Below are 15959 nucleotides of genomic sequence, written 5' to 3'. Positions count from 1 at the left end.
AAGACTGAAGAAACAGGAAGACCGAAAATACTCCCCGCGCCCTTAAAGGTCTCGCAGTAGCTCCACCCCTAATAATCCAGCGACTCGGGAGCGGAAAAGCCCGGGCGGGTGGCTGTACCACTGGGTCCTCCCCGGGAGGCGGTGGATGCCCGGATGTGAATGTCCGGTCACGTGACGCCGCCCTGCGTGGGTGGTGGTGGCTGCGCCGTCGTCTCACGTGACCGCCTCCAGCCAGCCAATGGGAGAGCGCGGCGGCGAATTTCGAATGTGGTCGCGGGAGCTGCGGGCGACGGGAGGCGGTGCACAGACCTGGAGGGTCCGGAGCGCGGGCTCCGTGCGGCGGTACAGCCTCGCGGAGTCTTGGAGTGTGAGGAGCAGGAGGGGTAGCTGCGGCAGAAGCAGTGGCCAAGGTACCGTTCTGGACGCGCCCGCGGGAGGAGGGTCGCCGCGCCCACTTCCGGCAGTTCCTTTTCACCCATCCCCGGCTTTCCCGGAGCTCCCCGGAAAAGGAAGAGGCCGCAGGTTTTTCAGGGGTGGAACAGGGGCGTAGTGACCCCTGTTCGGCCAAACTCGGGGTCTCAGTATCGTTCTAAATGCGGCGGCCAAAAGCTCGGACGGTGGAGTCACACTGACTGGGCGCCTTTCGCTGCACAGCAATCCGATTTGCTCTTTCCGATGTTGCACTTTCCTCTTCTGTTAGAGGAATGGGGACCCGAACCTTGCAGAATTGTGTAGATTAAGTCATGTGCAAACACAGCATTTACAGTAGTGAAAAGCCAGGTTTAACGTAAGGACACAAAATAATTGGCTGCCATTTGTTCAGCGCGATGCCGTTGACGTCCTTTACTTTGTCCAGGCCTTTCGCTTCCTCGGTTACCCTGGAGCGGCCGGCCCTGACATGGGCCCTACCTGGCTGCCTCCGCAGCAGGACAGGTTAGAGAATTATGGACGGAGATCAAATATTCTAGGTACTTTTGAATGCAGACCCCTTGTCAGAATACTATATAGATTGAGGCCGTCATCCCGCATTTTGACCTGCCTCTGCTTTCATGGTTCCACTGCTAACACCGTCGTCCCAGACAGGAGATAATACTTGTGATACGACAAATTTCTTTTTGTGTTTTTAACTTGATTAATAACCAAAGCTTTTTTGATAAGGCTTTGCTTTTAAAATACCTTAACTAAACTACCTTGATCAGTAACTTAATCTGTATGACTCTCAAACATCTCCAGTATGAACTTCAAAAACTTCGTTGTGGTTTTATACAACCACTTACCATTAGTGCTGTTAAAAATAGTTGCACTTGCTCTACTGGAACCCTCCCAGTATATATTGTATATACATTGGTAGAAAGAAAATATTTAAATGGGATCTACATGCTATAGTCAATATGTTTATGGAATATATATATGACTCCAGACACTGTATAGAGGAAAAAAGGCCTAGAGAAAATACTCAAGAAAATGTAAGGTTTAGGACAATTTTTCACTACCTTAGAGGAGATGAAGATATTCTTTATGGTGAAAATTGTATGAATAGATTGTTGTGGAAAACTAGATTTTTTTTTGCAATTTTAAGATCTGCAAAGTGCAATCTAGGGTAAAAGATGTTCATTAAAAGCAGTTTGACATGCATAGTATCGTGCTGCAGCATATCTAATTTGTCTGAAAAATTAAGTATACTTATTAACATTCTATAGCATATTCCACTGTCAGTGCATGTTTTGCTGTTTTTAATGGTATGTACATCAGTCTTTGTTTAATGTCTTATTTGCTATGTTCATAATTTACTGGGAGTTAGCAGACCTGAGTTTTAGCAATAACTAAGAATACTAGCATGTTCCTCTGCCTTAGTTCCTGCTCTTTCCAGCTCTATAGTTGTTATAATAACCTATTAAAATCTTATGTAGTGCTGCATAGTTTAACTAAACCTCTGAAGATCACCTTGACTTTCTTGAGAGTGCGTGCATATTTTAAGTGATGGGGGTTAAAAGAGTGTGGAAGAGAGAGACAAGTGACTGAGTGACCTAATCTGATAATAATTAGAAAAGAGCTGAAAAACAAAACCCAGGCACATAATTGTCTCTGAACTAATGCTGTAAGCTTAAGCACTAAAAATTGGTCATAAACATTGTCTATAAGAAACATAAATAATAATGGCATAGATTTCTTCCACATTTAAGTGGCACCTATACAAGTGTGTTCTAAGACATGCTGTAATACTGATTCCCACCCGATCGTCAGAAGTAGGAGACAAGAGCGATCACAGGGCTTCCCAGCCCAAAGAATGAGCTGTAAAACTTCACTCCTCCAAGAAGATGGGAGTTTGGGGGAAGAAAGGACAGACAAAAAAAGATAAAAAGAGTTCATTTCTGAGGAATTCTATAAGCAACATTTTAGGGAGTTAAAGTTCTTGCTGGAGTCCTAATGTATAACAGACCAAAGAGCTGAAAATAAATCATGGGAAATGAGTGAAGACCACCTGGCCTTGGGTGAGCAGCATGACCACTTCAGACCAAGTTTTTCTTCTCTAAATACTTGTCTTGACTCCTGCTCTTCCTTCCACATAGGCTTGCTGTGAAATCAAACAAGTTCTTGTTGGTGAAAGTGGTTTGTTAATCCTCAAACAGTGGTTGAAGATGAAGTATTGCGGATTTCCTGACATTAATTTGCTATTAAATAGAGTAAAAGTCCATGGCTGGCTGACCCTATAAGAAATGGATATCAATTTTTTTAATCAGCATCATTTTAGTTTGGGCTTATGTGAGATTTAATTGACTCTTGTATGAGTATGTTCCCTATTATATATTTGAGATTCTTTACCTTTAGACTAAACTGAATTTTGTTTTTAAAAATACAATAAAAAAGCATTTTAAGAACAAAAAACAAAAAATATGGCATCAAAATATAATAATAAGCATTTCCTAAAATGCCTAGCATATAGTAAGCCACTATAGAGCATTAATGAATAAGTGGCATATTATGGTATCTTTGGGTTAGAAATCTATATTCAATAAAGCTTTTCTATGAAGCGTTGATGAGGATAAGATTATGCCAAAAAATATTAATGAGATTTTAAAGCCACAAAATCTACCAGATTAGCTAGCTATCTACTTTGAGCTAATTCTGCAGTTAAGTCTCTATTGTTTATGAGCAACCTATGTTTTCAATCTTAAGTTTTATATTTGATAATATTGTTTGTGAGAAAAATTAAATCTTTTTTTATTCCTTTAAATTCCTAGGCAGAAGATGGCCAAGGAAAGGTGCCTGAAAAAGTCCTTTCAAGATAGTCTTGAGGACATAAAGAAGCGAATGAAAGAGAAAAGGAATAAAAGCTTGGCAGAGATTGGCAAACGCAAGTCTTTTATAGCAGCACCATGCCAAATAATCAGTAAGAGATTTTTATGTTTTCCTTTTACATCACTTTTTAAATTTATGTTTAACAACTGATAAATTTTTTTATCCTCTTTTAGCCAACACTTCTTCACTGCTGAAAAATTACCAAGACAACAACAGAATGTTAGTTTTAGCTGTGGAAAATGAAAAATCCAAAGTGAGAGAAGCCCAAGATATCATCTTTCAGCTGAGAAAAGAATGTTACTACCTTGCATGTCAGCTATATGCACTGAAAAAAAAACTTACTTCACAACAAACAGAAGAACCTGCTCAGGTATTTTCATTACAAAGTCTGAATTTCTTAGGGGAAAAGAACCCATGAATAAATAGTTTAAATCAATTATGCTATTTGATTACTGATAGCTCTTTTATTGGTGAATTGATTAAAACATCCTTTTTTTAGTGCTTCAGCACAGCTATTGTGTCTGGCTGGTTAAGAAAGCTTCCGGCATGTAGGTGATTGAGGCTTATGCCTTCCTTACTTGGTTCTGAAAGCAGGTAGCACAACAACATGCAGAAGAAATAGTTTAACTTTTTGCACTGCTTATCCCTTTGAATGTTTGACTAAACGAATCAACGATAGGGCAATTAAGCTAAAGGTCTAAAAGTGGTAGTTGAAGTGGACTAGTCCAGAAGTTTTAATCAATGCTGTCTTAGCTTTTATTTTAGCTTTTCTATGTAGTTTTGCTATGCCCGGTGGAGTTTTATAAGAACTACTTTTATTTGGTTTGTGGGGATTATTTAAGTACTTTTTGAAGAATCGTTTTTACCTACAAGTTGGCTAAATAAGGAAGACTATATGTTAACTCCCAGACAAGAAATATCCTGAACATTTTGTTGACCAAATTTTTAATCTGATTCTGTTTGTGTCCAAGGTTATAAAGAAGGGGCTCAAATATGGTCCTGCCAGCCAAAACATAACAGACGTGAAGAAAATTTGCTTTAGGATATTCCTTGTGTCTCATTGTCCATTAATCCTGAGAAGAGTAATGATGAGCCAGTTTCTCCTTCCCTTTTCCCAGAAGCCACTGCCAGGGAAATTACATGGGGCAGAGAAAGAGAAAAGCAGTGGTGAGTGTCAGGTGTTAACACAACAGTTTACTTTCTTCTCGGGGGCCATCTGTTTGCGTGCCAGTGAAGACAGTTGGATTGGCACTTAGGCCAGAAGGCCAGATAAGAAAGCCAGACTGTAGTGATTGGGGTAGAGGTATGGGGGGACTTGAGAAAGGAATTAATGTCACCTCTCTGTTGACAGGAGAAGTCAGTGAAAGAGTTCTTACTTCCCTGTAACTAAGGTGATTCCTTGTTTTTTTCTATGTGTGATATAGACATAGGTACAATATATACATATACATACATACACATACACAATATGGACATATATAGTGTAGCTGAGAATCGCCCCTATAAAGGTATGATTTCTTCACCTTCATGTGAGGGTTAGATTATTTAAAACAATTTTTTTTCAGATTATAATCTTTCCTAACTTTTTCTTGTCCTTGTTAAGTCAACTAGTAGGCGAAAACAATCCCTCCAAATGCCTTCGAATTGTCTTCTTCCCTTTCCAAAGTTTTTGCTGAAATCACACAGAAATAGTATGAAATGAATACTCAATGATCACAAAAACAATGGGAAAAAAATTCTATTATTGCAGGCCCCTTAATATTTATCAATGATTTTTTTAGTGTTTTTATTAGAATGTATTGTTAATTGCTGGACAAATGTATTCTTACCATTTAAAACATCAAAGTTTATTTTTTGCCATATACTTATTGCATGTGTCATTTATCCTCAGTCATCATTCTGTACTCATGCTTCAGTGTTTATTAAGTAAATTTAGCAGTGATGGAGAAGCTTAAAATGCTTTAATTATAAGAATGTTTTCTTGCCTAGCAGTAGTTAACTTAGCTCATATGTAATTTCTAATAGCCTTTTATTCCCTAAATTTTTTAATGGATCTCTTAATAATTTGTCTTTCAGTTATATTACTGTATAATTAAATATTCTTTTCTCCTTTATTTACCTTCAATAATAACACTAATTTCAGAACATTAGCTATATTGATATAAAATGTAAAACTAAACAGGATTAAATTTCTGGTTGTTTTGTTCATGATGAACAGTTTTAGCCCATTTATTATAGCGTCACCATATTATATATGCATCAAATTTCAAGAAGCAATTGAACTAAATTAGAGTGGCTTCTTAAGAATTGGACTAGAACTCCCACCTTCCTTACGTGAATCTAGAAATCTGCCTTTATCTGTACTTGTGGTCTCCATCTTCCCTCTTGCTACAGTGGCAGAAGGGTCCCTGCTCCTATTAAAGACCAAGCTCTCCCCTTGTGCATTAAATTCCCTTCCTCTCACTTTCTGTAGGACTTTGCTCAGAAATTTGCTCTCTCCTCCATGTGTCTCCCTCTCTACCAGATCATTCCAGCCACCATAAAGAAGTGCTTTAGCACCTCTCACCTTAAGAAGGAAAGAATAAATGTAACCTCTTCTTGTCTCATCTCTACCTCCTCATTTCTCTGCTTCGCTTTACAATTAGAACTTTTCCAAAGAGAACAGTGTACTCATGTCTTCACTTCCTCAGCTTTCATTCACATTTGAAACCAGTCTTAATCTGGCTTCTGTCCCTACCATGCTATTGTCCCTGTGTGTCAAAGTCACCAAAACCTCCATGTTATCAAATTCAGTGCTGACTTCTCTTTTTTCTTGACCTTACAGTAATATGCAACACAGGGATTACTCTTTACTTGAGATACTTTGATATCTTAGCTTTCTTGACATTATACTCTCCTAGTTCTCTTTCTACCCTTCTATTTCATGTCAGTCTCCTCTGCCAACTTCTTTACTTTTAAATGCTAGTTGTCCTAGACTCATCTTATCCCCTCCCATAGCATTAAATACTATCTGATGGTGACTTCACTTCCAAATTTATAGCCCAAGACCTAAACACAAAAACACACACACAGCTACTATGTAATATCTCCACCTCAATGTTTGTAAACAATCTCAAACATACTTTATACAAAGCACAACTCTTTATTTTCCCTCTCCCAAAAATACTGTGTACTTCTACCCGCCTCCATAAGTCTTACTTATCTCAGTAAAGTAGCCTGCCCATTTGCTCAGGCCAAAACCATGAGAGGATTCCCTGTCCCTCATTGTCTATACCTCCATTCTCATTCAATACTTGAGCATGATTTATTTAAGGCCTTACACTGAGCTTCACTGTCTTAGCCACAACTTTAGTCCTGACATATATCATGTCTTCCTTAATTTGCTGTGATGACCTCCTAACTCCTACACCTGGCCCCTTTCAATTCATGCTTCACACAGTGGTTAGATCTTTTTAAAACTTAGGTCATTTTACTTCCCTGCTTAATATTAAGTGACTTCCCATCACACGTAAACTAAAATCCAAACTTATGGCTCTCAAGGCCCTGCATTATCTGGTTTCTGGATGTACATCTCCTACTGTTCTCTCTGACTGTTCCAGCCACAGCAGCCTTTCTTTCCTAGATACAGAAAGATTTTTCCTATATCATGACTTTTGTATTTGACGTTTATACTGCTTTCTCTTCCTCCTGCTCTTTTAATGGCTGGCTCCTTTGCAGTCTTCAGATTTCAGATCAAATTCACTCTGTCTGAAAGAGCCCTCCAGCCTTAATTTCTATCCATCACTTCACTCTGGGTATTTCCTTCATAGCACTTTTCACTATAACATATATATATATATATATGTTTTGTTTTTAATTTCCTCTCCCTGTGCTAGAATGTAAGCTTTAAGAGGGCAAGACTTAATCTGTTTTTTAGCTGTTATAGTCTCAGTTCCTAGAACAGTGCATGGCACAATAGTGGACTGTCAATAAGTCTGTGTTATTGAATACTTATTTATGTATTCAATAAAGTGTTTATGAATTCTTGAGTTGTAACAGTGTTTTCTTTTGTTTTAATACATTAACAGAACCAGGAAGTTTGTACCTCTGGAATGGACTCCAATAGTGATGACAATTCCAGGAATTTATTTGTGAAGCATTTACCGTTAGTATCAAATTCGTTATTATGACTGTTAATACCAAGAAAGATTTAATTCTGTGATCCATTTATGAAAGGAAATTTGCATTATATTGACTCTTATACTTGGAGTCTGATGTTCTCTCTACTGAGAATATTTTTAAGAAAATTTGATGTGTTGAAATTACATTATATATAGCCAAACTGAAGTTATCTTTTTCTTATATTTAGTTACTTTTTTGATGTCTAGGAATAAGAAGGTTTGCTAGAATTTTTAAAGTATTCCCTTCAGTCATATTTTTCTCTGTATCATGTGTTTATTCTAAGGATTGGTTATTGAAATGATGGTATTTTCCCAGTTCTACAAATAGTTTGGTTTAGAAAAAAATATGTGATAAAACATCATGTTTAACACAGCTGTCACACTCTCCTACTGATCCAATTCATTTTTCCAATCAGATCCCATGTACCCTCTTCCCCTTCTCTTGGATGAAGTGTACTTTATTTGTTGCTTATGAATTACTGAGATTTAATTACATACAGTAAAATGTACAGATCTTAATTACACAGTTGACGAGTTTGACTCATATATACACCTGTGGAACCAAAACCTCTATTAAGATACAGAGCATTGCCATCCCTCTAGCCCAGGGTTTCTCAGTCTTGGTACTGTTGACATTGCAGGCCAGGTAATTCTTTGTTGTAGAGGACTGTCTGTGCATTATGAGATGTTTAGCAGCATCCTTGGCCTCTACCTACTAAATGCCAGTAACATTCCACTCTTTAATTGGTTAGAGCCAAAAATGACTCCAAATATTGCCAATATCCCCTGGGGAGCATAATTGCCCCTGGTGAGAACTACCACCATAGATAGGTCCCTTGTATTCCTTTCAAGTCTATCCCCTTCTCCTGACAGAAGTAACCACTAATATGATTTCTGTCCCCATAGATTACTTTTAATCTTTAGTAGTTTTTAAACAGTTGAACTCTAAGATCTGACAAAATACTTATGGGCAAAAAGTAAGATGAAGTAATCGAGTTTCAATAAGATTTCTAAAGTAGTTATTAGTTACTATAACCCTATATCTGTTACCTAAACCTTTATTTAATTTTTGCTGTCTAGAGTGGAAAATTCTCTACAAAGAATAAAATTACAATTAGAATGGCACTGCCAGGAATAGTATTAGATGGTAAACAAAATTTCTTGTTTCATGAACCAAAGAACAAGATTTTTAAAGAAAATGGACAGTGTTAAACAACTTCAGGAGAGTTCAATAGTTACGTACAATAAAAGTATGTATTAATAATAAATCACTGTTCTGCTAATGATAAAGCAGCCTCCTAAAAAGTTGAGTAATCAAACTGCATTTAAAAAATATAAGTCAATTTTGATTGGCTGTTTCTTTAGTTAAATGAAATTGAGTTGTAGTATGTTTTCAGGTGAACTATCCAACTTAGTATGTTAGTTTTTCCAGTGGCAATTGAATGCTAGTTGTAACAAATCAGCCTCCATGTAATTGGGATAATTATTTTTTCGTTTCCCTTGATACAGAATAGATGTATTGATTTGGAATTGAATTATGAAATGATACTAAAGGAAAGGAAAAAAACTTATAATTTAGGAAAACATTAAATTTCTTTTTATTACATGAATGCTAAATAAATCTCTGGTTTTTTATTGGTATTTTCTAAGGCAAGTTCCTCTTCAAGAAACTGACTTTCCAGGACAAGGAGAACCATCCCAAACAGAAGGTAATTGAAGCAAAAGTTATAAAGGGCAAGATAAGATCTTTAAGAACAAGTAACAATTAAATTTCTCTAATTCTTTTTTTTTTTTTTTTTTAAATTTTAAAATCTGTTCATGTGGTGTTCTGTTTTTTTGTTGTTGTTGTTGTTGTTGTTTTTTACCCAGGATCTCCTCTTTACCATCATCTGGTATTCTACTCACAGCAAATCTGTTTATTTTATACAGAATAATAGAGATTTAAAATACATCCATCCATTGTGCCAAATCTGTAACTGGAAACCTTGACTATAACTATGGCTACAATTTACTGAGTCTTACTATGGGTCAGACTCTGTTAGGCATTTTACATTCATTGTCTCACTTACTCCTCAGAACAACCTGCAAATATAATTACAGTCAGTTCCATTCTGTGTAGACTCAGAGGGGTAAAGCATCTCACAAGAAGTAGCCCACATGGTAAGAGCTAGGGGTAGACTCAAAACTGAACTTAAAAGCCATGCCCTTCTTACTACTGTTACTTATTTTTATTTTATTTTATTTTTTTGGCAGCTGGCTGATACTAGGATCTAAACCCTTGTCCTTGGTGTTATAACACCACACTCCAACCAAGTGAGCTAACCAGCCAGCCCCTTACTACTTTTAAATTGATGCGTCCCTGTTCTCAAATATCAATCCCCTCTACTTGAACCAAGCTTTGAAGAAGGGATAGTTTTGGGTGGGCTTTTTTTATACTTTAGCGACTGGCTGGTATGGAGATCCGAACCCTTAACCAAGCAGCACCGCTGCTCTGAGTGAGCTAACCGACCAGCTCTGGGATACCTTTTGAATAAGCAAAACCAGATGAATATCCTCACTTTTCCTAAAAATACAGATTATATTTCTTACCTGAAAGGGTTTCCAGTTACCCAAATCTTACTCATTTTTCAAAAACAACTTAGTTCCCACTTCTCAGTATATTTGTCCCACTTTGGAATATGAGATTCCACACCTCTGAATCTGTACTCACTGACTATTCATTTTTCTTTAAAACAGGGGTATTTAAAACTACATGTTAGAATATTCTTAAAGGTTATGTAAGATTCTTTCACAGGATAGATATAAACCATCAGTTAATCATTTACAAGTAAATAGAGGGTAATATTAAGTTCCCCAGATATCAATTTACTTACAGTAAATGCAGGAAAACCACAGAATGACTTTTCTGTTGTTTCTTTTTAACTTTGAATTCTAAGATTCCTGAAATTCAAATTTCTATAATGTAAAACTGTTTTTCTCATTTATTTTTTAAATTCTCAGAGCACATGCCTACTATTCCTCAAGACACACCAGGATTTGATTTTGATTCAGGTGAAGCTAAATTTACTGATAATGTCTTACCTAGAACTGTATCTCTTCGTCGCCATTTAAAGAAACACTGTAACAATCTATGTCAATCTGATATCTTGGATAATTTTGAAACCAGCCATTTGGCAGAGCAGTCTTTTGAACTGGAAAGAACTAGATTAGAAGACCCACAAGTAAATATGCACATACCTGAAAATGTAGAACAAAATGTTTGTCAATCGAACAAAGACCAAATTATCTTACCACTAAAACCGATTGACCCAGGAAAGTTTACTAAAATGAAAGAAATCATTTTAGAACCTAAATCTGAACAAACTAAAAGTAAGCATAGAGATGTACAAGGAAGAAAAAGAGAAGAGAAAAGAAAAGCTAACAGAAGAAGAAAATCAAAATCTACATTAAAATATAAAGGGAACAAAAGTGAAAATAAAAAAACCGTTTCCAAAAAAAAATTGGATGAATCTATCAGTGCCAGTGATGCTTACAATTTTAATTTGGAAGAGGGTGTTCATCTCACTCCATTCCGACAAAAAATCAGCAATGATTCTAATAGAGAAGAAAACAACAGTGAGTCTGAAGTGAGCATCTGTGAATCAAGTGGTTCAGGAGATGACTCTGATGACCTCTATTTGCCGACTGGCAAGTACATTCAAAATCTTGCCAGCAAATCAGATAGGAGACCAGTCACCAGGCCTCGATCTAAAAGAGCACTAAAATATATGGATGAAAAAGAGATGGAGGGTTCTAAGCCAACAGAAACTCCCACCAGTAAGTGATCTACTTGTTTGGTTTCATTTTTAATGTTTATGTTAAATGATCATTCCGGATGCTTATATACTGTACATTCCATCTGTTTCTCTGGGGGAGGTTAGAGACTAACCGTCTGTCTCTCTCTGGGGGAAGTTGCCATCTGATTAAATAGTGAGGAGCTGGGGGTGGAAATCAGAGTTGTGTTGCTCTGACTTACTTCAAGCTAATTTAAACACTCTAACAACAAATATTACTTCTTATGGAGACAGCATTTTTATTTTCAGGAAATGAAGCCTCCCAAGGAGGCAGGGGGACTTTTTGTGGAGTTAAATTGAATTAAAGTATCTTTTATACACTAACCTGAAATATCTTCTTGAAAATGAAATCAAACTTGAATCCAGTGACTTGTCATTTTAATGGTTTATATTTTTTGGTTTTTGCTTTATATTTAATATGACAGGAACCATGATTTAAAATTATTTTCTAGTTACTGAAGGTGGCCTAATGAGACCAAGAAACTTTTTCCTCAGTTGACAGCTTAGGATTCTTTTGTAAGACATTTCTAAGACATCTATAAACTGTGGTTTTTCAAAATATTGTCACATTATTTCATTTGTTCCTCAGAACAACTCTATGAAGTATAGGTGTCATTATGATTGTTTTGTTGATAAGGAAACAAAAGCCTAAAAAAGTAAGCGACTTTCCAAGTCTACCAGTTAAGTGGGGGTAGCACGCAAATATCTTTTTAAAAAATATACCCTAATGTTATTAGAATAAATCAAACAAGTTTGGAAAAATGTTGGTAATTATTGAAGCTAGGTAACTTGGGGTTCATGATATAACCTGATTGTATATGTTGTCACCATCTTTGTGTACGTTTGAAAATGTCCATAATGAGTTTTTAAAAGAAAAAAAATGTACTTTAAAATAGTGTTACTCAGAGTTTGGTCTCCAAAACCTCATCTAGAAACTTCTTAGAAATGCGGAATCTCAGTCCTTACCCTACGCCATTGAATCAAAATCTGCATCTTTTTAACAAGTGCCTTTTGTTTCATATGGATTCATGTATACATTAACGTTTGAGAAGCATTATCCTGGGATATAGCAACTGATCCGATGTTGCTTAGACGTGTTTCTCTAACTGAAAATTGTAATAATATAGTACAATATATTTATGTGGCAATGAAAAAGACAGGCTGTTTGAAACCCAGATAATCCTGGAGCATATTGCTGCTTAGTATTAAATCACTGTACAGTTACAATTCAGTTTTTCTGGGGATACAATTTGCTTTTTAAAGCTATTCCAGGAGATTGTCTTACAGTGTCTTTACGGTATGCTGGGTACCTGCATCCCAATATAGTTGTAGCTCCAAAATGTAATAACTGGGATGTCTATGATGGGAAAAACAATGGGTAACTTTTTAACGTACTAACTTTCCTAGAAGGAGCCCCTGTTCTCCTGGTTTATACAGAGGCTATGATTTAGAGTTCTCATTTATTTAATAGAATGAGTTTAAGTGGCTTTATAAGACTGTAGAAAACCAATCAATGATAACCTTTGGTATTGAAAGAGATAGAGGGGCCTTGACAATTCTAAATAGCAAGGTATGACTAAAATGAAATTCCGTAGTTTAAAACTAACTCATTATGCCCAAGCCATCCTAGAAGAATTTTAAGTTTTAGTAAACTGTTCTATCATTTCTTCACTTTTACCATAATTAATATTTTAACATTATCTGGTTTGAAAAGAAGAGAAAAAAATGTTGAAAAGGTTGAAAAAAATCTGTATTATATAAAGTGCTGGATTTTTGTATACATTTAGGATATATAATCGAGTATAATTTTAGTTCCTGTGATTTTTTTTTTCTGGAACCATGTTCAGTAAAAGTTGTTTTTGTAGGTACACCACCTGAAACTCACCAGTCACCTCATTTTAGCCTAAAGGATATCACCAATGTTTCCTTGTATCCTGTAGTCAAAGTCAGAAAACTTTCTCTTTCTCCAAAAAAGAATACAGAAAGCCCAGCAGTGTCTCTGCCTAAGCGCAGGTGCACGATCAGCATGAACTATAAGGAGCCCACACTTGCTTCGTAAGTATTTGATTTGTGGGAACTCATTTTTAATGATGCGTGGGGGTAGTAAAGTTGTCAAGCTTTGTTCAAGAATGAGTCTTAAACTATCAAAATATTTTTTAAAAAAATGAGCCATCTGAAATATAAAAATTTGATTAAAAAAACAAGTGGGGAAATTAAAATTGGCATATTTTACAATAAATTTATACTGAAAAATAAGTTAACATTGAGATGCTTACAATTATACCTAAGATCTCTTTTTACCCTTATAGGAAACTGAGAAGAGGGGACCCTTTTACAGACTTGTGTTTCTTGAATTCTCCTATTTTCAAGCAGAAAAAGGATTCAAGACGTAGTTCTAAAAAAAAAAAAAAAGTATGAAGCAAATACAATGAAGATTTTCTGTTGAAAATTCATTCTACACGCCTTTCTGTTGCTTCAAGAGAGAATCTCTAAGACAGTACACAAATGGGTCAAACTATTGCCATAGAATATTCTCTTGACAGGACTCTGGATCATGAACATTTCTTCAAAACTATACTTCAAATGTGATTTTTGTCTTAAACCTTTAATAAATTTGATTTATTTCTTTTGAATATAAATAACTGGACTTAAGTACTATAATTGTTTTGATTTTTTATGCTGCCTAAATCCCCTTAATTTTAGTTAAAATGTATCTTACACCAATATTTTGGAAATTAATAATGATTATTCAAACTAAGATACTTTAATTATAAACTTCTGGCATCTTTATTTTTCTCTTAAGTGGGAGATACTACAGTGAATGATTTTTTTGAAGACAGGATCTTTTGAAACTCCTTATATAATATTTGAGTAAACTAAATCTTTGACATTCACAGTAGGGTATACCCTAAGTTGTTTGTGGATCCTTTATACCATTGTTGTATTTAATTTTTCAGATAAAATGTGTTTGGGATCATGATTAGAGAATTGATGGTTGTTTAGGCCCAGGGACTAGGTAAATGACTAGTTCTGAACCCCGAGCTCTAAATATTGTTCAAAGTGAATGCCTCAGCAAAATCACAAATTATGTCATGGACTTTCAGAATAGCTCCTAATTTAGTCAAAAGTCTCAAATGTGTGAATACTAAGGGTTTTTCTGTATTTTTGACCAACCGAAGAGGGAATTAGTTCAGAAAGTTTGATGTCTATACTTGTATATACCTCTTTATATTTTTAAGGCATTGTAGGTTATCCATTTTTAAAGAGCAATAAAGTTTGTATAAGATAGCACTTGTGTTTTCCTTCTGTTTTTTAAATGTGAAAGATAGAATACCTGTTTGGTTGTTTTTCAACCACTCCTCTTATTCTTTAAATTCATGGAAACTCTAGAGTGGCTATCTTATCTAAGAATAAATACAATTAAAAATCTCTCACCGGCCGATGGCTCACTCAGGAGAGTGTGGCGCTGGTAGCACCAAGGCCGCGGGTTCGGATCCTATACAGGGATGGCCGGTGCGCTCACTGGCTGAGTGTGGTGCAAACAACACCAAGTCAAGGGTTGCAATCCCCTTACCGGTCAGAAAAAAAAAAAAATTCTCAGTCCCAGTAGCCACATTTCAAGTTCTCACTAGCCACATGTGGCTAGTGGTTACCATACGGGGGACAGTGCAGATATAGAACATTTCCATATCACTTCCAGAAACTTCAGTTAGACAATGCTGTTCTAGACTACCAGTAGGCAAACTGGCCTATGGGCCAAATCCAGTACGATGCCTGTTTTTGGATCGTCTACAAGCTGAGAATGGTTTTTACGTTTTTAAATAGTTGGGAAAAAAAATCAAAACACTTGGAATCAATTTTGATGACAGAAAACAATAACTTTAAACCACAATAAAGTACCTACATAATATCACTGATTTTGTCTCTTAGCTTGTAATGCCTAAAATATTTACTTTCTGACCCTTTATCAAAAATGTACCATGCCCTAAACCATTGACTGACTGCTTTATAGATCTCTCTCTTCAGACACTTTCTCATCTAGCTTTGATCCTCACCTTCCCTTCATCCCCAGAGTCAACCACTATCCTAAAACCGATGTTAAAGTTTTTGTACTTTTAATATTTCTGTATTCTTGCTGTAGGGGTTTATTCCTAGACTGTTGTTTTGTATTTTAACATTTTACATGTTATCATTTTCCTGTGTACATATCCTTTTACAACTGACTTTTAACTCAACAGTGTTCTTGAGATTTATTCACATTGGCAGATGTAGATTATTTTCATCATTGTACAGTATTTTATTATATAAATAAACCAGACTTAGTCAATTCTCCTGAGCAACAATTTACTTCCACTTTTTCACTATTTACAAATTAGTGCTACAGTTGAATACTCTGCATAAGCTTCCATGAACTGATACCTAGAAGTGGAGTTGTTCTGTTATAGAACATACTGAACTCTAACTTTAATATGGGTTAGCAAATTGCTCTCTACATACAGAATCATACATAATTTAGAAGATAGGAAAATTTTCTGTCTCAACACAGTGATAATAATACTGGACTTTGGATTCCCTCTTTTGCAACAATTCTGAAACTGCCTTGGGACAAAATATGGGAAGAACATAGGGCTCACTTTGCTTTTTTTTCCTTCTTTCTGGGATCATA

The 15959-nt window shown here is 35.9% G+C and overlaps 1 protein-coding gene across 1 annotated transcript; it reads left to right on the top strand.

The window, feature by feature from the left end:
- Positions 1–278: 278 nt before the first annotated feature.
- On the top strand, positions 279–14581 carry SGOL1 (shugoshin-like 1 (S. pombe)). Its single transcript, XM_008587820.1, has 8 exons — positions 279–410; positions 3243–3391; positions 3474–3670; positions 7368–7444; positions 9111–9169; positions 10461–11276; positions 13159–13348; positions 13603–14581. Exons 2-8 carry the CDS (start codon positions 3250–3252, stop codon positions 13709–13711), a joined length of 1590 nt encoding a protein of 529 aa, XP_008586042.1. The 5' UTR covers positions 279–410; positions 3243–3249; the 3' UTR covers positions 13712–14581.
- The last annotated feature ends 1378 nt before the right edge of the window (positions 14582–15959 follow it).

Source organism: Galeopterus variegatus, unplaced genomic scaffold (genome assembly GCF_000696425.1).
Source record: "Galeopterus variegatus unplaced genomic scaffold, G_variegatus-3.0.2 Scaffold4550, whole genome shotgun sequence".
In the NCBI taxonomy this organism is placed as follows: domain Eukaryota; kingdom Metazoa; phylum Chordata; class Mammalia; order Dermoptera; family Cynocephalidae; genus Galeopterus; species Galeopterus variegatus.
The sequence above is the reverse complement of the archived record's forward strand: the minus strand, read 5'-3'. Positions and strand labels throughout refer to the sequence as shown.

Excerpts from the sequence above, each read along its gene's own strand:
- SGOL1 (XM_008587820.1), top strand. The coding sequence starts at position 3,250 with ATGGCCAAGGAAAGGTGCCTGAAAAAGTCCTTTCAAGATAGTCTTGAG. Across the intron at positions 3,392-3,473 it reads AGCACCATGCCAAATAATCA|CCAACACTTCTTCACTGCTG; the intron begins GTAAGAGATTTT and ends ATCCTCTTTTAG. Across the intron at positions 9,170-10,460 it reads AGAACCATCCCAAACAGAAG|AGCACATGCCTACTATTCCT; the intron begins GTAATTGAAGCA and ends TTAAATTCTCAG.